The following is a 24,713-nucleotide window of genomic DNA, read 5'->3' on the forward strand; positions in this document are numbered from 1 at the left end:
ATTGTGTTATTGCCTCTCCCCCTCTAAACTGTAAGCTCCTCATGAGCATACAATAGTGTCAACCAACACTATTGTCTTGTACTTTTTCAAATGTTTAATATAGTGCTCTGCACACAGTGCCTAATGAATACTATTGAATGATTTAAGTAGCAGACATTTTCAAATAAGTCTACTGTGTTTCCTCTTTTGGGTCGTAGATGTGTTTCCTTTGACTTTCTGACTTCCTGCTGTTTCCATATTGCCCCCTTATATTTTCATTCTTGTATGATGTTACATAAAGATCTCCAACTTGGCTTTGATGAGATCTCTTCTTTCGTTGACCAGTTCGGCGAAGATTCATCAACTTCCACTATGACATCTGTGAATTTGGATGTTCAAGCAAATCAGAGCGAGCTCAACCATTCCTTGCAGTCTTCCCCTGTAGCTCGTTCTGTTGTCTGGATCTGGGGCATGGAATCTGATGCTTATAGGGTAAGTTGAATGGGGAGGGGAGAAAATGCTTTTCAAAAAGTGGAGCTCTCTTAAAGCAAGGATCATTCACCATGTATAGTCATATAAACTCTAAGAGTCGTGAACCAGTTTCCATGAACTTCTTTTTTGGGTCTTAGAATACTATGATTTTAACTTTGGGTCCTCCAGACTTCCTGATGGCCTGATTGACTGGGGTAACAGGGTCCCAATCAGAAAACCCAGAGCTTCACCTTCATGATCTTTGGCCTTTGCAAAACCCACACTGGGGTATTGTCTAAAAAGATATGGCCTCACATTTGTTAAAATGTTATTAACATAGGTCCTTGGATTGTCTGGTTAAGGTTGCTCTTCAGGAAGAGAGTGCTACAACCTAAACTTACCTAAAATAGCTCTCTTTCATCATTCAGGACAAACAGCATATCCTGTGGCCTAAAAGAACAGACTGTGCAGAAAACTATCCCACAGTTCCCCAGGCTGAGGAATTGCCAACGTATTTCCTGCCTCCAGAAAACAGAGGACTCAGGCAAGTCCTGATGGATTTGGTAAAACAAGACCAGTTAATCTACATCTTTTATGGCTGTTACAATTTATGACTTGTTTGGGGTCACCCACCTTACTTAGCCTTGAAAAGAAGACAGGTGGCATCTCAAGTCCCAACTTTGGCATTGTGAATTTTCTTTCATTTTCTTATACCAGGGTCCATACGACTATTAATGAGCAAGAGCTTTCAGGAGAGCCCAGCACACCGGATTGCTCTTCCATAACTGACCTCCAGAACAATGAAACTCTGTACTTCTTAGTCAAAGAATTAAATAGCCACCTGGATCTGAAGTTCAAGATGCCAGATGACCATGCACGACATGTAAGATGCCCTTTGATGGATAATCAGTCTATTCGGGATGCCTTTTTACGAAGGACGCTGTCTTCCGCAGAGCAGAGAACTGGCAGGAGATAGTCCCCAGCGTAGCTTGTCCATGCTGATTACATTTCACTGCTGTAAAATTTTAAAGATTGTGATCTCGTCCTGGATATGGTGACCTTTTTTCTACTGTTAGAACTATTTAGGTAGTAAAAAGCAGTCAGGCTGAGGACTTCAACTCTCTTATTTTATCCAGGGAAGGCAGCAGAATTTTTTTTGAATCAATTCAGCTATTTCAGATTCTGATCTTCCATATAATTTCCCACTCACTTGTGAACTAGGTTGTCAATGCCGTTCATCAAGAGTGCATCTGGGTTAAGCCAGATATAACCCCCAAGAAACCCCCTGAGTTACTTACAGGTTATCCTCACTAGCAATACTTGCATGCCAAGGGAACTACTTACCTCTCATTTCCCAACTCTTACCTACCAGGGAGTTGTTGTACAGTGGGAAATTTTGACTTCCTGCAACTATCTTATCGACAACTTGACTTTTCTCCAAGAACTCAAAGTATTCCAGTAAGGCCCGTTCTCTGGAATGTGGCAACAAATTTTCATAGAAAACCTCAAAATGAAACCTTTTCCCTGCTGTTCCTAGATAAGGCATTTTCATTCTTTTCAGATTCTGTTTTCCCGTATCAACAACCACACTGTCACAGAAGAAGAAATAGGGACACTCTTGTTTCACTCAATCAAAAAGGTGAGTTGGGGATTCTGGGTCTCCTTGGGCATTATGAATCAGGCCTGAAACATTAGGCCATGTAAACTGAAAGTCAAATTGGATTTATTTTAATCCCATTGTGAGTGGGGTGTTCTTTTTTATATAGTAATTGGGGTCTTCTGTATATATTTTTTTCAGCCAAATGACCTGTTCTGGATCATGCTCAATGAGGCCGGACTGTATTGGCGGGCATTAGGAAATAGCACATTTGCCATTGCTTGTCTTCAAAGAGCATTGAATTTAGCCCCACACCAGTACCAGGATATTCCTCTTGTCAACTTGGCCAACCTTCTGATTCACTACGGTCTACACCTTGATGCCAGCAAACTGCTACTCCAGGCTCTGACGATTAATAGCTCTGAAGTAAGACATTCAATGGTCTTTCTCAGCGTAATAGCATGAAGACTGAATTTCCCAACTGTTGGCCCTGTGTTGTATTTTTTTTCTCCAGGAGATGCCTCTTTATGGGAATTTTGTGTTTCTTTATGAAAATTAGCGTGCTTGATCATTTGTTTCCCTTTTTCAAATTTTCATTACCTGTGGAAGTTACTGTCCTAGGCATTTCCTTTTTCTAGAAACTCAAACTTAAAAAAAGACATGACCTCTGGGATTATGAAACTCTAACCTCCCGATTTTGAAATTTGAATTGCTTTCTAACCTGCCATAACGTGGATCCATCTGTAATTTTTTGGTTGAATGTTAAGCTTATTTTTCTCGACATCTTTATTCTTACTAATCCAACAAATGACAAAAAGTGTACTTTGGTAGTGGGAGGTATTTTTTCATTTTAGCAAAAGTGTACTTTGGTAGTGGGAGGTATTTTTTCATTTTAGCACTAGCAGCCGGTTAAATCTGCCACAGATGCAAAAATATTGCATGGCTTCCCTTAGAAAATTAGTGGGTGTATAGTTACACAGTTGGAAAGGCTAGTGCCTGAAGAATCTGAAGAGTTCTGGCTTGAATGAACTATAGCCTTGAAAATACGGAAGGCCTGGCTTTAGCTAGTTCTTCGATAATGGTGTAATGTTCTTGACAAACCTGCGTTAAGAAAATCTCACATTATAGTATGCATGCGAACGACCGTATCTCCTGACCTCACATTGCTTTTTTATCCTGATGTGTGTTGGTGTTAAAATATTTCCTAATTCGTCCTCAGTGTTCTAGCCAAAAAGGTTAGTGAAAACTTGTGTTAGGGGGAAAACTGAGAGTAGTTGGGTAGGAGATCACCATAAAACCTCAGGTGTCCTGCCTGGGACTAAGGAACTACACTAAACTCTTGAGTTCCCTGATAATTCTCGAGAGTGTGGAAAAGAATTAAGGAGAAATCTACTAAAAACAAAATGGAAACAGGTTTACAATAGCCAAATCAAGTAAAGAATTGGTGGCTTTGGTCATGTATAAATTAGTATTTTATTGAAATCACTTCTTTGGGATTCCAGGGAAAAGTTACATTTTATTGTGAGGTCTTTTTAATACTTTTTTGATACGGCTCAGACCCTCTGTGAACACAAAAGCTCATTTAATAAAGAAAATAGGCCGCCCTGTACACTATTAGAATGGTCATTCTGACCATAAGGAAATTGCTGCACTAAATAATAATTATTATTATTATGGTGTTTAAGCGTTTACTATGTGCCAAGCACTGGCTCTAAGTGCTGGGGTAGATAAAAGATAATCAGGTTATCCCACGGGGGGCTCACACTTTTAATCCCCATTTTACAGATGAAGTAACCGAGGCACAGAGAAGTTGTGATTTGCCCAGGGTCACACAGCAGACAAGTGGCGGAGCCAGGATTAGAACTCAAGTCCCCCAACTCCTAAGCCCATGATCTTTCCACTAAGCCATACTGCTTCTCATGCCCTGGTTCCTCAAAATGAGACATTTCTAACAAGCTAACAGCAATGAGTGAACGTGTCAGTTTAGTACTGTAAACACGAGTAACAATTAAAGCACAATTCTGTTTTCACATTGAATTTTTGTCCTAATTAAATTACTGTTTGGGCAAGAGAGTAAATAGAGGGCATGGAGGGAGTGTGGGTAGTGAACAGGTTATAATTAAATTATGTATTCTTTCAGGAACTCTCCATTTTGATACTATCTATTTATCTTGGACAGTCTAATGAAATTAACTCATTAATGAGTGTCTTTTGGTGCTGCTCTACCTTCCCTTTGATCTCTGTGCATGTTTTCTCACACCTGCAAATATGGAGTTTTAGAGAGCTTGAAATCAGTGCCTTCTATTCAGCGGTATTGTAAGGATTGAGCGCTTAGTACAGTGCTCTGCACACAGTAAGCGCTCAATAAATACGATTGATTGATTGATTGAGCATAAACAGACAGAGGTCCTCTGCCGTAGGATTCGGTATAAATTTAAGAGTGCGGGTGATGGTATAAGAATACATTTTGCACAGTGAAAACCAGTTGAAGGGTCAAAATTAAGGAAGCATTAGCAGCAAATTAAAAGCAGTTTCATTTAGCTCACCTCCCTTCAAAGCACAACTGAGAGCTCACCTCCTCCAGGAGGCCTTCCCAGACTGAGCCCCCCCTCCTCTTCCCATCGCCCCCCGCCCTGCCTCCTTCCCCTTCCCACAGCACTTGTATATATTTGTACAGATTTATTACTCTATTTTACTTGTGCGTATTTACTACTCAATTTATTTTATTAATGATGTGCATATAGCTATAATTCTATTTATTCTGACGGTTTTGACACCTGTCTCCACGTTCTGTTTTGTTGTCTGTCTCCCCCTTCTAGACTGTGAGCCCGTTGTTGGGTAGGGACCGTCTCTATATGTTGCCGACTTCCCAAGCGCTTATTACAGTGCTCTGCACACAGTAATCGCTCAGTAAATACGATTGAATGAATGAATGAATTTACACTGTGCATTCTAGGCGTATCCAATAACAGTAGAATAACGATTTGGCGACAAGACTTATCCATGGGCAAGAACTGGTTGCAGCACTTGGGAGCTGCATAGATTTTGGAGCTTTGTTTCACTGCTAAATTTGGGACGTTTCCCTGACATGTGATTGCCTTTTCTCTTTGTAGCCCCTGACCTTTTTGAGCCTCGGGAATGCCTATCTTGCTCTGAAGAACATCAGCGGAGCACTTACGGCCTTCAGGCAGGCTCTGGATTTGACGACCAAATGCCCGGAGTGTGAGAAGAGCCTGAAATTGATCCGCTGTATGCAGTTTTACCCTTTTCTGTACAACATCACCTCTTCTGTTTGCAGTGGTAAGCAGCTACTGAGAGCTGGCAGAAAAATAATCTGGAGTGTTCCCCGACTACAAGGCTTTTGGGTGTTTAGAGACTAAAGGTCTGCCTCATAATGAGCATTACATCATGACAAAGGAAAGTCACGATGAGCCCTGAATGGCAACAGAGCCCCCGTATTTGTTCATAATGCCTCTTGTATAATTCTACCTTCTGAAGATCTACCTAGGCAGACCATAGAGAAAATTGTTGCGTGTCATTGAACTGCCTGGTTTCACAGCTGAAAATGAATGCATGTACTGATTTTTACCCAAACATGCGTTTGTGGAGGATAAGGCGGTATGACACTTTGGAATCTGTTATAAATGGATTGGGTGTGGGGCTTTATCTGCTCTTGCGAATATCCGTGAGTTCTCCCCTACTTGTTGATTTGGAGGTTTGTGTGACTATTTGAAATGTAGTAGTATTAATTTGAGCATCCTCTAAATGTAATGCACCGTTCTAAGCATTTGGCAAGGTGTAAAAGTGTAAGTCAGTCCCCTGCCCACAAGAAATTTCTGCTGTTAATAGGGAAGGCAGACATAATCAATCAGTGGTACTTATTGAGCACTTAGTGTGTGCCACACACTAAGCAGTAGGGAAAGTGCAATAAAAGTGTTGGTAGACATCATCCCTGCCCCGAAGTACACTAGAATATTTACAGATGGAATACTCAGAATAATTGAGTGTCATACGGAAAGCTGTTGAAGAGCCCAAGAGCCAAAAAGTGACCCATGAAATGTGTGTAAATATATACTATGCACACAAATATTTTTCACTGAATCATTCATTCAATGGTATTTACTGAGCGCTTACTGTATTCAGAGTACTGTACTAAGCGCTTTAGGTCTTCCATTTATTGCTGTGTAGACAGGTGAAGAGAGACTTTTTGTGTGCTTTCATACTGAAGCTGGTGATTTTAAATAATTGCAGATTGGTGGATAAAGAAAAAAATGATGTTTATCAATTCTTAGGATTTAGAGCCCTAAAGAGTCAAATTATAGGGCATGGGCCCTTCTGGGGATCCTAAGAACACTTGACCCGGGTGCTAAAAAAAATTGTAAGATGCCTCAAAGCAGCCTTGTAGATAGTTGTTCTCTCCTGCACTGAACTTCTTGTACTATTTTCTGTAGTTTCTAAGCTTGCTATCTATTATCTTGCTCTTCCTGGAAAGAGGGGCCTTGAATGCGTATGGCAACTCTTTTTCAAGAATCTCAGCCAGAGGATATTTACGGGTGCTTTTAATTCGAATTTCAATCCTCAAAGAAGTTTCACGTCAAGGAGGGAAATGCTTTTGTCTCATATTTCTTCGCAGAGGTGTTCCCGAGAACTTTGCAGTTGTGACAGTGCACAACAGGTTTTACCTGCAGTGTACTCAGAGCCCAAAGGTAGACAGTGGAATTGGGCAGTAATGTTGTTGCCATATAACAACAATGAGTTGTTTGGAGAGGATTTCTGTTGGGATAGTTCTCAAAATGTTTCATTATGTAACTTTTCTGTGAGCTCCACTGCCCACATCAGCAACCCCTTTTTTAAAAGCTGTTTGCCTGTGGCAAATAGATCTTAGAGAGGAAAACAAGTTAGTTGATGCCTTTGCCAAGTAGTGATTGAGAGAGCACTGGAGATTTAGTCCTTCACTCTCTTCTTATAGCTCTTCTTGTAGTTCCCAGTTTGGAAAGTGTTAAATTATGGGGCGTGTTTTTAAAACTAGATGATTTCTCTTTATGCAAGTCTTATTTCCAGCACTTGCACTAAGACCATACTTAGGCCAGGAGAATACAAGTCAGATCTTTTTTAAGGGGACAGTTTGGAGTTCATTAAGATAAGCTGCTTTCACAGTAGGCCTTTTGTGAATTTGAACCCGTAGTCTTTTGGTTTTTTTGCTTGAGATGACTTAGCGTATTAATTAAACCTCTTAGCCATGGGCTACCTAAAATATTTCTGGGAAGGTTGTGGGGATGGGGGGAGAAGGCCAACTGTATTGCCAATATACTACTGATCTTCCTACTTAAAAGCTCAACTGTAGCATCCTACTGTACCTCGTAATGAAAAGCTTGGCTGAAGTGTTTCTCCTGGCTTATAAACTGCTACAGTTGTGTCTATGATTCTAGTGCTTATATTTCCTCTACAATTGACCACTGTTGCATGAAGTTGGTACTGCTGTACACAAAATTTGTCGCTGGACCGGCAGATTGGAATAGTATTTTGATAGTTTTTCATTTGAGGAGATTATACTTAGCCTTGTTTTTCCAAAACCCTCCACCAAATTAGCAAGACCTCTGATATTTTGTGGTACAGGTCTGACCATTACACGTCTGGTTGTAATTAGAAGACAGGTAGTCAAAATTAGTCCTCAGAATTCACTACTAAAAATATTTGAAAAACAGAACAAATAATACATCCTGAAAGAGCTGATTATTCAGCTGTCTTTGGAGTCTGGTACTTGAATTACTATGAAAGAGGGAGGTTTTTGTTTTTGTTTTGTTTGTTTCTTTGTTTTTTTCTCCAGGAAAGGAATAACTATGGAGCAGGCAGATTGGAGTTTAAGATTTGGAACAAAAGAAAAAGTTTGGAGGCCCATTTAGAAAGTCATTTTTCAAACAATTTGTGTTAGGCTTTCTGTTGTAGCAGCACTAGCTGGTAAGTACGTCCGCACACAGGGAGAGCCTTGATAGTGGTGTGTGCTCACGCACAGCAGTGGAAGAGTCACACAGACCTGTCGACAAGGACTAGAGGGACATCACCTGTTTTGGGAAAAACAGATTTTCCTTTTGGTGGGATGGGAGTGTGTGGGGGTGGGTGTGTCCCCATCCAAATCTGCCATTTTCTGATTCAATGACTCTTTAAGCTTGGCATTTCAATATATGTTTTCCCAAAATTGCAGTTGTATGTTACATAAGGTTTTACTGTATAATTTTATATACTTGGATATATAATCAGGGTCAAAGGCACTTTGCTCTACTGGGTAAAAAGTGTGTCATGAAATACAGCCTCTCCATACACCATAAGTGGGAATCCTCATGTTTCCCATAATATTCTGGACATTCAGAATCCATGCTGCATACCGTACAATGTTCATACTTACTGGCTACCTACTTCGTGTAGAGCACTTTACTAATTTTTTGAGAGCATATGCTAAAAGATAATTGGTACGCTTCCTGCCTTCTAGAAACTTGCATGCTAATGGAGCTTTTAGTGTAATATTTGAAAAGTGTTTAAAAACAGGACATTTGAACCATAATGAATGAATAGTTGCCTAGAAAGATTAATGTACTGCAAGACGAAACAAAATACTCACAGATAAAGCCCTTTGTGTATGTACAAATATACTTTAAATCTGTTTAGAAATAGGTAGGATTTAGGGGATCATCAAAGTCTGCTCCAGTTGGTACAAGATTTTCCAGCTCCCAGTAGACTTTCGGGGTCTATTTTGTTGCCTAAGAAGTGTTAAACAATAGTTTCTGGTGTTAGAGGATCATCAAAGTCTGCTCCAGTTAGTACAAGATTTTCCAGCTCCCAGTAGACTTTCGGGGTCTATTTTGTTTCCTAAGAAGTGTTAAACAATAGTTTCTGGTGTTAGAGGATCATCAAAGTCCGCTCCAGTTAGTACAAGATTTTCCAGCTCCCAGTAGACTTTCGGGGTCTATTTTGTTGCCCAAGAAGTGTCAAACAATAGGTTCTGGTGCTCTGCTTCAGTATGAACTCTTGCAGTTTCCTTCAGTTACAGGAAAAAAAATATATCAGGTGGCACATGTCAGACAACTTAGCTTCCTTGGACTCATGGAGTTTAATTATTTGATTAGCCACAACCTTAATGGGGTTAATCTACAGGTCTATGATAGCCCCTGTGAGGACTTAGTAATAATAATAATGGTATTTGTTAAGCGTTTACTAAGTGCCAAGCACTGCTCTAAGCACTGGAGCCATCCAGGGTCAGGGGTTTTCCCAGGAACTAACTCCAGGGACTGGGACTGACCTAAAATAACCCCGAGGGTTCCCACAGCATTGATATTAGACCAGCAGTAGCACTAAATTTAGCAACTGCCCTAAGTTAACAGCAGAGTCCCGCAGCTCCATTAGTAGGGCAGCCGGCATGCTAAACTTAGCAGCCTTACTGTTCTGATATCAACAGACTCAGCCTTCCAGAACACTGCGTCTGTCCTGTGCGTTCCAAATAATTTGGGCTTCCAGTGCATCTGGTTCTTCTTTGTTCCCTTGGCTAGGGACAAGCCTTTTAGTACCCGTGTATATCCTACCGTGTCTCGCAAGCTTGGAAGAAAATTGTAAATGCCCGATAGTAAACCAGCTATTAGTGCTTTTAGGATGTGTATGCCAGAGAAAGCTTTACAGCTCTTTTTTTCTTTTAGGGAACGTAGGGCCCATTTACGTTGGTTACTAAAATTAGACTTAGCTTAAATGATTTGCCCCCAACAGGGCAGAACTTTCAATCCAGGTACAGATGCTTTATAAAAACAGGTGACTTGTTTATGATGGCATTTTTGAATTTGCTTGGCAGGTTGGTTTTCACAACCCCTACTAGCTCTCCTCGCCGATCCTATATCTCCTCAACTGACCCCTTTCAAAGCAGCATTAAATGCAACTGGAACCTCTCATTATTGTTCAACTATTCATTCATTCAGTCATATTTACTGAGCGCTTACTGTGTGCAGAGCACTGTACTAAGCACTTGGGAAGTACAAGTTGGCAACATATAGAGACGGTCCCTACCCAACAGTGGGCTCACAGTCTAGAAGAACCAGTTCATCTTTGATTTGAAAGCCCCGATAACCGCCCCTTTAAACTGTAGGGGTTTTCCCAAGCGGTATATTTATGTCCAGTTACAGAGCACACGAGGTTTCCAAGGTTCACCGTTACATTAATTCTCCTCGCTTTCTCCAACTCTGTTTCAGCACATCATTCTCACATTGGTTAAGGAAGGGAGAGTGTTTTGCAACTAGGGGATAGCAGACTTTGTAGCGGGGCCCAAGATGACACCACATAGAAAGCCAGTTCTGAAAGTTACAGTGCCAATTTCCACCCTTTCCTTTGTTCCCTTGGCCTCACTGCCTTTTATAAAGCTATAGACTCAGTGACCTCATCTGTAAAATGGGGATGAAGACTGTGAGCCCCATGTGGGACAACCTGATCACCTTGTATCCCCCCAGCGCTTAGAACAGTGCTTTGCACATAGTAAGCGCTCAATAAATACGATTGAATGAATATAGACTCATTTTTCTAAATGGGCCAGATTTTCTAGGTTGATAAAATATTAACTCCTTTATGCAAGGGCTTCTAATTTATTTGTGTACGTTTGTGCACACCTTAGATTTTACAGTCCACGATGGTCCTGTGACGCTTGTACACTCCATGGACTTTACTGTGTTTTATTCACATTCGCTTTCACATCTAAACTGTACAAGTATTGAGTCATGCCCTTGTTCTCTGGTCCAGTGTTCCGATGGTTTGTTTCTGCCGTATGTGCATTTCAGTAAACTACGTTCTCGTAGTGCAGCGTTTCTGTATTTACAGCATAGCGTCTACACAGATCTAATCTCCTTCTGTAACGTTGTTTCTTTGCCTTCTGTCTTCTGAATTAGTTAGCCTAAGTATTGTTCTTCTCACTTTCTGTGTTTCCTAAATAGCTTGCACCATAAAGCAAATGTGCACAGCGGAAAAAAAAACTAGGTTTCTGGTGCCCTCTCGTGGTATATCTGGCATTCACTATGTGTAGTTAAGGGTCTTTTCTTTCTCTATTCTTTGCTACTAGAGAAGAAAACATCATTTGCTTTTTAATAGGTAATATCTTGCGTGTGTATTTTCCTATTTCGGCTTTTTGTTGACACTTTAACATCAGAGTGTCCGTCTCTTTGGAGGAAGTACAGCTTTGATACTCTGCGTGGGTCTGAACCCAGTCAACGGGAGGTAACTCTTCAGATAGTCCGTGACTTTGGATTTCTGGAGCAGCGTTTCTCCTGAAATCTCCAAACGTTTCCGTGAATCTCCCTTGTCTTCAGAAAACCTGTATAAAGAAAGAGGCTTCCCCATTTTACTGCTGGAAAAGCAAGTCACAGAGAGGTAAAATCACTTGCCTGAAGGAATACACTAAGTGGCCCAGTGTAAACCAGGAACCAGATCTCTCAGAACCCAGACCTGTGTTCTGTCCATTAGACAATATTATACTAGCTTTTGCCCGCTGATACTAAATTGGGAGTTTTGCTTCTGAATCAGTGATCTGAAAGCATCCTCACAGTGATAAGAATCTCACCCACAGCCGGCAAGATATGTGGCATTTTGCATTGAGTGATTCTTTTAGCATTAGGAATGCCACCGCAGAAAAGAGAAGTTGCAGCCCATGTCACACAAACTCTACAATCATTTGATTATAGACTGTGAGCCCACTGTGGGGTAGGGACTGTCGCTATATGTTGCCAACTTGTACTTCCCAAGCATTTAGTACAGTGCACTGCTCACAGTAAGCGCTCAATAAATACGATTGATTGATTCGGTGGTATTGTGCGCTTACTGTATTCAGAGCAGTGTACTAAGTAGTCAGGAGAGTATTCATTCAGTTCTACTTATTGACTGCTTACTGTATGCAGAGCAGAATGGATTAATCCACCCTATCTGACATTTTTGAATCCCTTGTTCTCAATACTTCCAGTTCTCCTTTTCTGTAAAGCGGTAAGGACCGCTTGAATACTATCCTGTTATTAGCCCTTTTCTTCTTTGCCTAAAAAATTATTTATTTTAGGTAATTGGCCTCGTGGCAGTTACTGCCTAAGCAGATACATTCCATTGTGCCACAAGGGAAATTTTCAATATGCATTTTAGATAGAGCACTGTTAGGGAACAGTCTTTCAGCAATGCAAGCTTGTTTGGGGCTCGACATAATGAGTTGTCGAAAAAACTGCTTGTGCACATGTGTACCTCAGTAGAAGAGGTAAGTAGTACAAAACAAGTTTTTATTGAAATGAGGTTTTGCAAAGAAGCAATCTTCACGTTATAGGGGAACTTGGTGTAATTTGATTCCATCTGCCTGCCAGAGAGAGGCCAGGAGTTTTATACAGTGGCTAAGGAACCAAACCCTACCCTATTTAATGGAAACAAAATTGTGGACTAAATGACATCTCGGGCCCCTTTCAGCCCTTGGATTGTACAGTTTTGAATTGCCTCACCTCCCAGAACAGTTACTTTCTTTTACTTTGTCTCATCCATAACTCTTTGTGTTTTATCACCCTGATCAGCTCCCCGGGGAAAACACAGTGGTGTTCTCTATTAAAAAGAAGGGATATTCTCCATAGCATCTTCTCACACACACTTTAGTTGAAATCTTGCAAACATTGGGGTGGGGAAGAGAGAGACAGTGGAGGGGAGGACATGCCTCAATCCTCACTTCAATGTACCTTAAGTCTAGTTCTGGAGTCAGATGGCCCATCCTCAGAAGCATTGCATAAATCATTTGTTGGGAGAGAGATTTTTAATCAAGGGAACAATTTGAAAATCTGTTTACAATAACCTCCTCGTTTTGATTTCCTCAAGTTCAAGGTCATTATGTATTGAATTTCTAAACCATAAAAATTGTCCAGCTTCAGGAAACTAGTGCCAACTCAGCATCTCAGGTAAATTGAAATGTACTGCAGTGGGGTCACTTTCTTAATGAACTAGTGTGTGGAAGAAGACAAGTTTCAAGTGCACACCTCACTTGCCAGGTAGTTACTCTCTCCTAACTCCTTCCCCACTGTTGTTCAAAGGAATAAATGAGAGGTCAGTACACTGATGCCAGAACAAAAAGTGACCTTGCAGTGTTTTCACGGACAGCTGAAGTTCCAGCATTGCGTGCTACCTAACTGAAGAAACGCAGAAATGCAGTTGGGAGAGGATGCACTGTCAGCAGTTTGACAGAATCCAATCGTTTTATACTTTTTGCCTTCAGATCCTCCAGTGAAGGATCCAGGATCCTAACAAGAATTTTCATTGATCTTGAAGCTGAGGTGGTCATGGTTTTCCTACAGTGGGTTTATGTCTTTATGCTGCTTTTAACACAGAAATCCCAACTAGTTGGAGAATGAAACCTTAACAGCCAAGACTGGCTGTTCTTGTCTATGCTGTCTTTCATAGCGGAAAATCCCTCTAGTTGAAACCCAAAATATTTAAAGTGTTTGAGAGCACACCAGCTCCACTCTTTTGCTCTCTCCCACTCCATTTGTGTCATCCCGTTGAATTTCTGCAGAGATTCCCTGGCTGGGCTCCAGGAAGAGTTAATCCTAATTCCACCTATGCTTAACAGTGCTGCCACAGAAGTTTAAGACTTCAGAATGGCTCCCATCCTCTACTTAAATAGCTCAATGTATGTTGTCAGTCCTGTAGACTTACTCAAGAGGTAATCCATGTTAATGGCAGAGAGAAACAGCAGAAATTGAATGCTGACCCCCAAGGATGAGCTCTTGGGTGGTTTTTTTGGGGGAGGGGGTTGTTAATAGTGTTTGTTAAGCGCTTACTATGTGCCAGGCACTTCACTAAAAACCAGGGGACACACAAGCTCATCAGGTTGGACTATGGTCCATGTGTGTGACTGTAAGCTCATTGTGGACAGGAAATGTGTCTATTGTGTTGTACTCCCCCAGGCACTTAATGCAGTGCCCTGCACATGATTGAATTTAGCCTTAGCAACATAGGTCCATGAAAGGTGAAGGAATCCTCAGAGGTGGAGAGAAAGGGGGGAAAGGGTTCTTGATAATCTGTATAGTACTATTGTGTCCCTTGTGCCTCTTTTCTGGGGTAATAGAGCTTCATTAGGCTTTCTAGCTCAACAGCGGTTACCGTGTCTCATCACTGCTTGTGATCATATTGGTTCTCGCTTGCCTATTAGCAGTCATTTCTTAGCTGCGTCACCTGTTGCTCTCGGTTAAAGAAAACGATGGCTTATATTTTTTTCTTATTTAATTTATTAATCATTTCTCAGTTTTCAGTGTAAGTTTATCAATGAAGATTTCATTAGCCTGCCTGGGAGATACTAGTTTTGATACTAAAATTTTTGAGGAGGGACAAATTCTTAAAATATGATGCTTTTTACATCCCATCCTGACTGGATTTAGGAGAAGTGATCCCTGAGGTAAATGAAGGTTTCAACCACCATACCGTAAACACCTAATTTCTTCCCTTCGTACTATGGGTCAGATCCTTCTTTGAGTTTGGAGAACACAGTCATTCATTAAAATGTGAAATAATATTCTCTAAAAGAACATGGCCAATTTTTGTTAGGCTGTTGGTATTCCATTCTGCTGATCCTGAACAACTTCTTATATTGTGAGCCATAGAGTCAGAGTTAGCCTTGCAGTGTATGCTAAAAGGCCCCCTATTAGTGAACCATTTAATGTAAATAAGGCAGAAGGAAGAGCTTGTTTTGACTTGGCTTTAGAAATGTATAGGATGAGAATGAGTTCGTGAGTTAATAATAGCATTTTTGAACATGAAGAAATGTTCTAATTAGTAGAAAGCCGCTCTAACCAGCAGCGTTTTAGAGAAAGCATGCCAGCAGTTTTGTTCTGTTTAACCTGGACCCGCAGAATGATGGTGGCCATGATTTGTAGTCATTGCCTTGGGGAGAAGAGAGATGATCCACTCACATAAAGCAGAAGCTGAGCTATGCAACCTCAAATACGTTGTGATTTTCAGATGATTCTTCTGATGGTCACCCAGGATAACACACCTGATAGACTGCCAGACAGTTTCAATCTTTCTCTGCTAACTAGAAAAGTAAACTGCTGAAAATCCAGTCTTTCAAATTTTACGGTGTCTGTTGCTGCCGATGCATTTGGTAAGTAAATCGCGGCATGCGCATCCCGTTCCATCTTTGAGACTTGTCTTCCCCTCGTTCGGACACACATCTCCCTCCTTTAGCTCCTTTAAGAAGAACTTTTGGGGAGTTGATTGAAATTCAGGCCCCAATTCAGCTCTCCCCTCCTGCTCTATATGTGACACCAGGGTGGCCGATGAAAGGCACCACTAATCGCGTTCTGTAGTTCCTTATCTGCTGACGGGGTTGGAGAGTTAAATTTAGATGTCATTCTCTTGAATTTGGGCTCCATTCCCAGACAGCACAGGGAGCTTGCTGTGGTTTCTTTACCCACGTCATAAAGGACAAGTTCTTCTGGTGGCCAGTGAAGGATGAGGAGGGGAGGGATAGAGCAGAGAGAAATTGTGTTTATTATAAGTAGACCCTCCCCCCAGCATCATTAATTATTGAACGAGCTGCTTGTAACTTGGGTTGCCACTGGTTTTGTTCTTTAACTGATTTTATTTAAAGGTGGGGTGACGGGAAGGAATTCTGCTCTGTGTCCCTCTTTCAGTGTAAAATTTTTGGATAGAATCGTAAACACGTGTGAAAAATCAAGTCTGTGTCTTGTGGGAAATAGGCAGTGCATTCTGAGACCTCCATTTTGGAATGAATTCCTTTTGGGGGCATGAAGTTGTTATTAAGAATTAATGCCCCATATACATTGTAAGTATACAGCAACTGGTTGACTTGGTGCCTTTAGACTCTGTGGAAAAGTTGAACTTGTTTCACTTGGTTTTGGTTTTGGCTTTTATTTCTTCAGTCCTGGAATTAGTGGATTTCCAATTCCCAGGCCCATAGTATTAATGTGCATAGCCCATAATTTATTTATATTAATGTCTGTCTCCCCCTCTAGGCTATAAGCTCATTGTGGGCAGGGACCGTGCCTACCAACTCTGGTTTTTTGTACTCTCCCAAGTGCTTAGTACAGTGTTCTGCACACAGTAAGCACTTAATCAATCAATCGTATTTATTGAGCGCTTACTGTGTGCAAAGCACTGTACTAAGCGCTTGGGAAGTACAAGTTTGCAACATTTAGAGACAGTCCCTACCCAACATTGGGCTCACAGTGATTGGTTGGTGGGGGAGAATGGTGTATAGATTTTTTCCCTGGGACTTTTATCCCACTATTAAGTGTTCTTGGTAAGGAACTTTAAAAATTCCAAAACTTTCCAGCATTTGAATAAAATGCCACTGGTCAGTTTCATTCTTAGTCCTAGTAGTACATGAATTCAGTTCTGGTTACATTTAGGCTGTGGTTCTGCAGGGGAAGATTTAAGTCACTTTCTGTTCCTTCCCTTTATGGTTCAGTTCCCTTTTTAAACCGTCTGAATTTGTAGCCTAAATTATCCCTGTAATTGTTTCTTTTGCAAAGCTGTTAAACTTCATTAGCTGTCAGTCAGCACTTTTCTAACAGTCATCTCACAAGTATCCAGTCATGAGCATGAACAATAAGAACCAATCATATTTCAGAGGGAAGAGCAAGAAGGAAGGATATCTGATGAGACAACCGATGCTGAGCAAAGCCCTCTGATTTGCTCCTGCAACACTGTAAACTTCTGTCTACTTAATAATAATAACGATGGTATTTGTTAAGTGCTTATTATGTGCAAAGCACCACTTATTAAGGCTAGTGAAGAAGAAAGCTACTGTTGAGGTTAAAGCAGTAAATTCTCCTGTCTCTTGTCTTTCTGGTCCAAAGTCTTGAAAAATGAAAACTAGGTTGCTTGTAGAGAACATGTTTCAGTGCAGTTTTGGAAGGCGAAATTTTAAATCCCAAGGTAGGAAATAAAGTTTGAATATTTGGGCTATCTAACTGTCATTGTGCCGCCCTTGTAGCCTGACTCCTTCAAAGGAGAACCAGGAGGGAACACCGAAAGGCAGTGTTGCCTAGTGGAAAGAACACAGACCTGAGAGTCAGAGGACCTGAGTTCTAATCGTGGCTCTGTCGCTCATCAGCAATGTGACTTTTTCTGTGCCTCGGTTCCCTCATCTGCAGAATGGGGATTCAATACCTGGGAGCCTAATTATTGTATCTACCCCATCACTTACTACGCGCTTAACAAACACCACAATTATTCTTGGAACCGTCTCAATCAAAATCAAGCACCCCTAAAATCCTGGTAGTAAATGTAAGTTAGTACATTTTTCTACATCAAGGTAATGATATGAGATGGGAAGGGTATGAGAGTTGGTTTTTTGTTTCCTTTTTCAATATTTGTCAAGCGTTTACTACGTGCCGGACACTGGGCAGGTAGATACACACTAATCAGGTTGGACGCAGTCCACGTCCCGCATGGGGCTCACAGACTTAATCTCCATTTTACAGATGAGGTAACTGAGGCACAGAGTAGTTATGTGACTTGTCCAAAGTCACACGGCAAACAAGTGGTGGATCTGGAGAGCTAGGTTTCTAGTTAGGTTGACGAAGATGTTCCAGTTGCATTTACTTCTTGACTTGTCTGAAGGCCTTGCTGCCTTTCATAGGAGTTGTAAGGGACCAGAACCATTCTGTTGTCAAATTGTATTTTCCAAGCACTTAGTACAGTGCTGTGCACACAGTCAGTGCTCAATAAATACGATTGATTGCATGAATGAATGAACCATGTCTAATTCCCACTGGTGTATTTGCTTAGTGTAGGACTCTGCACCCAATAAGCGGTGATTAAGCACTGCTTCTACTACTGATTATCCTTCTCTCTGACCAGCTGTCTGAAAAATTACCGTTGGTGTGTAGGACTTAGCAGTCTTAGGCAAGTGCGGTAGACCTGGTGGCAGTCCTGGTTTAGCAGTTTTAGATTTTTCCAAGATTTTCAAACTAGGTGCTGAGGTGAGACAGAGTTCAGAAACTTCAGTTCAATAATAATAGTTATGGTATTTGTTAAGCACTTACTACGTGCCAGCACCGTACCAAGTGCTGCGGTAGATAGAGGCAAATTGGATTGGACACAGTCCCTTCCCCGTGTAGGGCTCACAGTGTCAATCCCCATTTTACAGATGAGGTAACTGCGGCACGGAGAAGTAAAACGACTTGCCTAAGGTCACACAGAAGACAAGTGGTGAAGCCAGAATTAGAATCCATGACCTTCTGATTCCCAGGCCCAAGCTTTATCCACTTTCTTTATTTCTCACTGAAGGATAAAGAAAGAAAATAGTCTTGTAGGCCTTAACTTTTCATTCAGTTTGAATTGAGGGTTTATGGTATTGGTTTTGGCGCAATGGAAGGCACATGGCCTAATTGAAAATGTACATTTCTGGCAGTCGTGGGTTCTACATCTAGAGCTACCATGGCTGGATGATGAAGTCACCGTGAAGGAGAGATGGATGAGTCTGTGTTCTGAGATTTCAGGAGAGATTTCAAAATTCAGAAGAGGAATTATTGTGCTAGTGGCTTCAATTAATCACTCGGTAGTGTATTGAATGCTTCCACTGTGCAGAACACAGATGGTGGGAAAGCTCAAGTGAGCTGCGGTGTAATGGGAGAGGAGCAAGGATAAATGAGGGGACGAGAGCTGACAAAGTGCTTTAGAGCGCATAGTTTCTGCTTGGTCTGGAGAGGAATGGGCAACCGGTGGATGTTTTTACGGAGTGGGGAGATGTACGAAGAAAGGTGTTGGGGGAAAAGGGATCTGAACAGCCAGGTTAAATATTGGCTGGAGAGGCTGGAGGCAGGGAGGTCTGCGAGGAGGTTGATGCAGTAGGTCGCCACTCACACGGGTGATTTGAACTCTTTTATCCGTGCCAATGATGCTCCTGCCGAATCACGGAGGGCAACGGCTGAATAGGTGGTCATAGGTGCAGAGTACATGTGTGGACCTCACCTGTGTTAGCCAACCACAGGCAGAACCAGTACTAGGACGCAGGTCTCCCGATTCCCAGAATCCACTTAGCCACCATTTCCCTGGATCCTTCAATTTCCCCATAATGGAAAGGGGGAAGAAAAATAATGGTATTTGTCTCTACCTCTCAGGAATGTTTCAAGGACAAATTAAGTTGTTGAAGTGAAAGCACTCTAAAAAACTAAAAGCGTTCTCTAAATTCTCTTGGTATCACAACCCCTGATCTGAGATGATCACACAATTGCCATTAAGCTGGCTACTGCCTGCCACCCAGTAGTTGCCCAGAGCAGTTCTCCATTAATTGTCACTTGTTATGTCCTGCTTGCCATGCCGTGGCCTTCGGAAGAGGCTGGGTATTTGTACAAACAGTTGGTTAAACATCCTAGTTGGTCTTGGTATATCTGCTGCCGCCTCTGCTACAACAGAGATCAGGAATTAAATCCAGCTCAAGGTCATAGAAGAGGTGTTCGGCATCATGGATTTTTTTTTTCCTTAGGGTTTCTCATTTACGTCACTAAGGGGGGTGAACATGTCATCCCAAGTTTGCTAAAATTTCACCTGGCCCATTTTCGACCTTAAAGCTGCATTTTTATATGAGCAGTCGGTTCCCTAAAATCCTACAAAAGGAACCTTGCCAATAATTGCTGTCGGCGAATGGATCTAAGGTGACCTTTCCTTTGGTCAAAATAAATTCCTTTGTCCTTTCTGCCCCACCAGCTGTGCAGGAACAGTCCTGGGAGTGGAGTGTTTGCATCTCCATTTCTAAAGAACCAATATTGCCAGCAGGGGTTTCTCATTTTATTTCTAAGTCCTTCTGAAACCCCATTCCCTGCCAGAGTGGGAGTCTCTGTATTTCATTGGAAGTGCTCCCCAAGAAATTTAGGTCAATAATTTATCTCTGTCCTACCCCACCCCCTTGCAGATGAAATAACTAGGCAGAGAAAGGTCAGTAAGCTTGTTCAAGGTCACCCAGCAAGGCAGTGGATGAGCCAGTAATAGAATTCATGACCGCGAATGTTTGTCAAGTATTTAGCACACTCAGCAAGTATGGTCAGAAATAGTAAAGTTTCTGTTGTCTGTTGGATTTCTTGTTTCCTGAGGAGCTGAACCTCCTCACCTTGTGTGATATTGCTCTTGAATGGTTTCGTGTTATTGAATTGCTGTGGCTGAAGTTCTCCAGTGGGTAGTACTGTCATCCCAAGAATCACTAATAATAATAATAATGATGGCATTTGTTAAGCGCTTACCATGTGCTAAGCACTGGTGCCCTTGCTCATCACAGTGAAAAGTATCTGGAAGCATTTAAATGTGACTCCAATGAAGATACAGTGAACAGCTGTATGACCTCTTCTGTGTCATAATGAGCTATATGAAAACCCACTCTGAAAAGCTTTAGAAACAAATTCTTTCTAGGGAGGAGGTGAGATGGTATAGAATGATGCTGTAATTTTTTTTTTTGTCAACGTAAAACGTTACTAGGTTACCTGCTAGTTTAGAAAAAGGATTAGTCGTACAGCTGTATAATTTGAGTGCAGTGCAGTGAAGGGGGCGAGGATAAAAACTATAAAAAGGCACCCACGATTGTGTGTGGAGGAAGGCTTTATCTGTGTTTCTCACCACTGAGCTTTCTAATTGAATGTATCAGAACGCCTACTCTAAGACATCTTTTGTAGGAGATCATAGAAAAGAAGCTATAAGGCTTAATGTTTATTTAGGCAAATATATTTGGGTGATCTCTTCATAGGTGGCCTTTTAAAATAGCTTCCCTCTGCAAGGACCACCTTCCATTCAGCATTTGCTCTTCACTTTGACATTCTAAAACCCAGATTCAAATCCCAGCTTGCGTTACAAGTGAATTTGATTGTATTTTACTTTTTGGAAAACTGCGGGTTAACGGGCCGTGTGGCGGTGCTGGCTTGGATGTGATCGCAGGCGTCTCTGAGGGCTCAGATCTTTGGGTTAATGCATCGTTCCAGCCTGTGATCCCCAATTCAAGCCGGCTTCTAGTCAGAAGAGGAACAAGTTCTTACCCCCTGTGCTTCTTAAAGAAAGAAAAACCTGGGAAGATCTAAAATTGGTCAACTGAGATCTTTTTTCTGCTCAAAGTCAGGCGTTGAGCTGGGATAAGAATCGATCAATCAGTGGTTTTTTAGCGCTTTCTGTGCACAGAGCACCGGACTTAAGTGCTTGCGAAAGTGTAGTATACTAAAGTTGATAGATCTGATCCCTGCCCACAAGAAGATTACAGACTTAGTCACACTCTGGGATGTTTCGCACAGTTATTTAGTACAGTCGGCAATTAGAAATTGCCCCTGAGCAGTGACTAGGCTCTAGCCTGGAATTAGAAAGAAACAGGAACTCGAAATCCCATAAAAACTCAGTAATTCAGAGGAAGATGGCTTCAATCTAATTATTATTATTATCTTTATTTTATTTGCTGAGCATTATGTGACCAGCACTGTTTTAAGCCCTGGGGTCGATATAGATCCCACATGGGGCTCCCGGTCAACGTAGGAGGGAGCCCAGGCATCGAATGCCCATTTTACAGGAGAGGAAACCGAGGCACGGAGAAGTTAAGTGACCTTTCCAAGATCACATAAAAAGAAGCCCTACTTCGCACAGTGGGTAGTGAGTGGAATTCATTACAAGGAGTAGCGAGTGCCAAAATCATCAAACGGTTAAAGTCTTGGATAAATTCATAGACGAGAGGTCCGTGATGAGATGCTAGAGGACAAGGTAGGGATGGTGCATTAGAAAGGTTGTAAAGTTTCCTGCTACCGTTCTTGGAGACAGAGTACAAGGCTATATTGTACTCACCTGGTAACAGTTTTTGTAATAGTTCTTATAAATGCATTTCTCAGAAAAGCATAACAGCCAGCAGAAAATTATCTTAGCAAATTGTCTACACACAAGGAGTGCATAAAGTATAAAATAGAATTGGAGAAGCAGCGTAGCTTAGTGGAAAGTGCCTGGGCTTGGGAATCAGGGGTCGTGGGTTCCGATCCCAGCTCTGCCGCTTATCAGCTGTGTGACTTTGGGCATGTCACTTAACTTCTCTATGCCTCAGTTACCTCATCTGTAAAATGGGGATTAAGACTGTGAGCCCCACGTGGGACAGCGTGATTACCTTGTATTTACCCCAGCGCTTAGAACAGTGCTTGGCACATAGTAAGCGCTTAACAAATACCAACATTACTATTTTCTAGACCGTGAGCCTGTTGTGTAGGGACCATCTCTATATCAATTAATTGTATTTATTGAGCGCTTACTGTATGCAGAGCACTGTACTAAGCACTTGGGAATATGTTGTCAGTTTGTACTTCCCAAGCGCTTAGTACGGTGCTCTGCACACAACACTCAATAAATACTATTGAATGAATGACTGAATGAATAAAATTCCACATACATCGCAGGATTCAAAGTGAGGCCTTTCCCACTTAACTGTGTATTCGAAGCAGCGTGGCTCAGTGGAAAGAGCACGGGCTTGGGTGTCAGAGGTCATGGGTTCAAATTGGACAAGTCACATAACTTCTCTGTGCCTCAGTTACCTCATTTGTAAAATGGGGATTAAGACTGTGAGCCCCACGTGGGACGACCTGATCACCTTGCATCCTCCCCAGTGCTTCGAACAGTGCTTTGCAAACAGTAAGCACCTAACAAATGCCATCATAATTATTATTATTCAAAAGGACATAAGGTTAGCCCAAATTACACATTTCTATTAAAGCTAGAGCTAAATTTTTAAAAAATAGTCACATGCTTGTAAGCGGGCTTGTTACAGTTCAGATCATCCTTTCCACTCCTTTCCCCTCTCAATCAGTTTTTTATTTCTTACACTGGTGATTCCACTGATTCCCACTCCTGAAGAGAGAGAGGTGTATTTTGATTAGGAAGCCTTTCCAGCTCCATTTAGGGCTAGAGGAGACCCGTCGCCCAGCTCGTGGAAATTTCAGTTCTTTTCAAACCTGCTTCTGTTCGTCACTAGACAACTCGAAAGAGTAATTAAAGAATTAGGCAGTTCGGCTGTCTATATTTAGCTGCGTTACTTATCCAAAGCACGCCAGGACTCTTTCCCAGCCTTTTTGAGCCATCGGTGTATGAAAGCACCGCGGCTCGGTGGAAAGAGCACGGGCTTGGGAGTCAGAGGTCAAGGGTTCTAATCCTGGCTCTGCCACTGATCAGTTGTGTGACTTTGGGCAAGTCACTTGACTTCTCTGGGCCGTAGTTGCCTCACCTGTAAAATGGGGATTACGACTGTGAGCCCCACGAGGGACGACCTGTTTAGCTTGTATCTACCCTAGTGCTTGGCACATAGTAAGAGCTTAACAAATCCCATCATTATTATAATCTTAAAATCACATTATTTTCATTTTGATGTTCCTGTTTCTTTAGCATGCAGTTTAAGTCAAAATCTTGAAATAGGCCTGTCATCCTTCCCACCCCCCACCCTTTCTCCATCTCTACCCCCCCCTCCAGCTGCCTTACCCCTCTGTTCTACCCTGACCTCTTTTTCTGTTCTCCCGTTGGTCAGGAAATGGTGTTGGCCCAGGTTTTCTTTATCGAAGGGCCGCACATTCTTAGAATGCGCCAGGCTTGCATCAAAGGCCGTCTGGGTTTGATGTCAGACAGGAGGACTAATTTTAGCTTTGGGGTCCTGTGCGCAGCGTATCTTATGAATTACCCATGAAGCACTCTGCGTATTGCAGAGATTTAAAAAGATGAAACCAATTAAATTTTCATGGTGGGGTGGGGGGCAGGAGAGGGAAGGGAGGAGAGAGGCATAGGCTGGTGGAAGCAGTCAAGTGTGAAAGCCAGCAAGAATTTTAGTGGGTGCCAATATTGAAAGCATTGGGGATTTAGCTATTGCCTGTGCGGCGGTTTGCTTTTAATTCACCCGATTCAAAGCAGGAGGTTTGAAGAGGAGACGCACAGAACTTGGAAGGCAGAAGGGCAGGTGTCTACTGTGAGATGGAGAGGAAAGTAGTGTGAAACATTCCGTAAAGGTTTTCACTCAGGAGTACGATACCATTTGTAAAAAAGGATCATCTTCCTACCCTTTCCACCCAAACTGCAAGAGGATTTTTTTGTCAAACTTTAAAGGGTTATTTGTTAAGTGCTTATTATGTGCCAGGCACTGTACTTAGCACTGGGTAGATAGAATCAATCAATCAATCGTATTTATTGAGCGCTTACTGTGTGCAAAGCACTGTACTAAAAGCTTGGGAAGTACAAGTTGGCAACATATAGAGACAGTCCCTACCCAACAGTGGGCTCACAGTCTAAAGGGGAGACAGAGAACAAAACCAAACATACTAACAAAATAAAATTAATAGAATAGATATGTACAAGTAAAATAAATAGAGTAATAAATATGTACAAACATATGGGGCCCACAGGCTTAATCCGCATTTTACAGATGAGGTAACTGAGGCACAGAGAAGTGAAGTGATTTGTCCGAGATCACACAACAGGCAAGTAGCGGACCGGGATTAGAACCCAGATCCTTACTCCTAGGCCCCTACTGTATCCGCTAGGGCACGCTACTTGTTATAGAGGGGCTTAAAAACCATTTCCTGAAACGCCACTTAAATCGGGACTCGGAGCCTTTTCGAGGAAGAGTGAAATCAATCACCCAGTGATACTCAATGTTTAGATTCTCCCCATTCACAAAACG

The 24,713-nt window shown here is 41.9% G+C and overlaps 1 protein-coding gene across 1 annotated transcript in view; it reads left to right on the top strand.

Moving 5' to 3' along the window:
• The window catches only part of TTC17 (tetratricopeptide repeat domain 17), an 85,072-nt gene that overhangs the window by 37,789 nt on the left and 22,570 nt on the right, over positions 1-24,713 (top strand). Inside the window, exons 11-16 of the mRNA XM_038765218.1 lie at positions 325-471; positions 879-994; positions 1,168-1,333; positions 2,012-2,089; positions 2,249-2,473; positions 5,161-5,347. Coding sequence (XP_038621146.1) covers positions 325-471; positions 879-994; positions 1,168-1,333; positions 2,012-2,089; positions 2,249-2,473; positions 5,161-5,347 — 919 coding nt within the window. The remainder of the gene's footprint in view (positions 1-324; positions 472-878; positions 995-1,167; positions 1,334-2,011; positions 2,090-2,248; positions 2,474-5,160; positions 5,348-24,713) is intronic.

Source organism: Tachyglossus aculeatus, chromosome 22 (assembly GCF_015852505.1).
Source record: "Tachyglossus aculeatus isolate mTacAcu1 chromosome 22, mTacAcu1.pri, whole genome shotgun sequence".
NCBI lineage: Eukaryota > Metazoa > Chordata > Mammalia > Monotremata > Tachyglossidae > Tachyglossus > Tachyglossus aculeatus.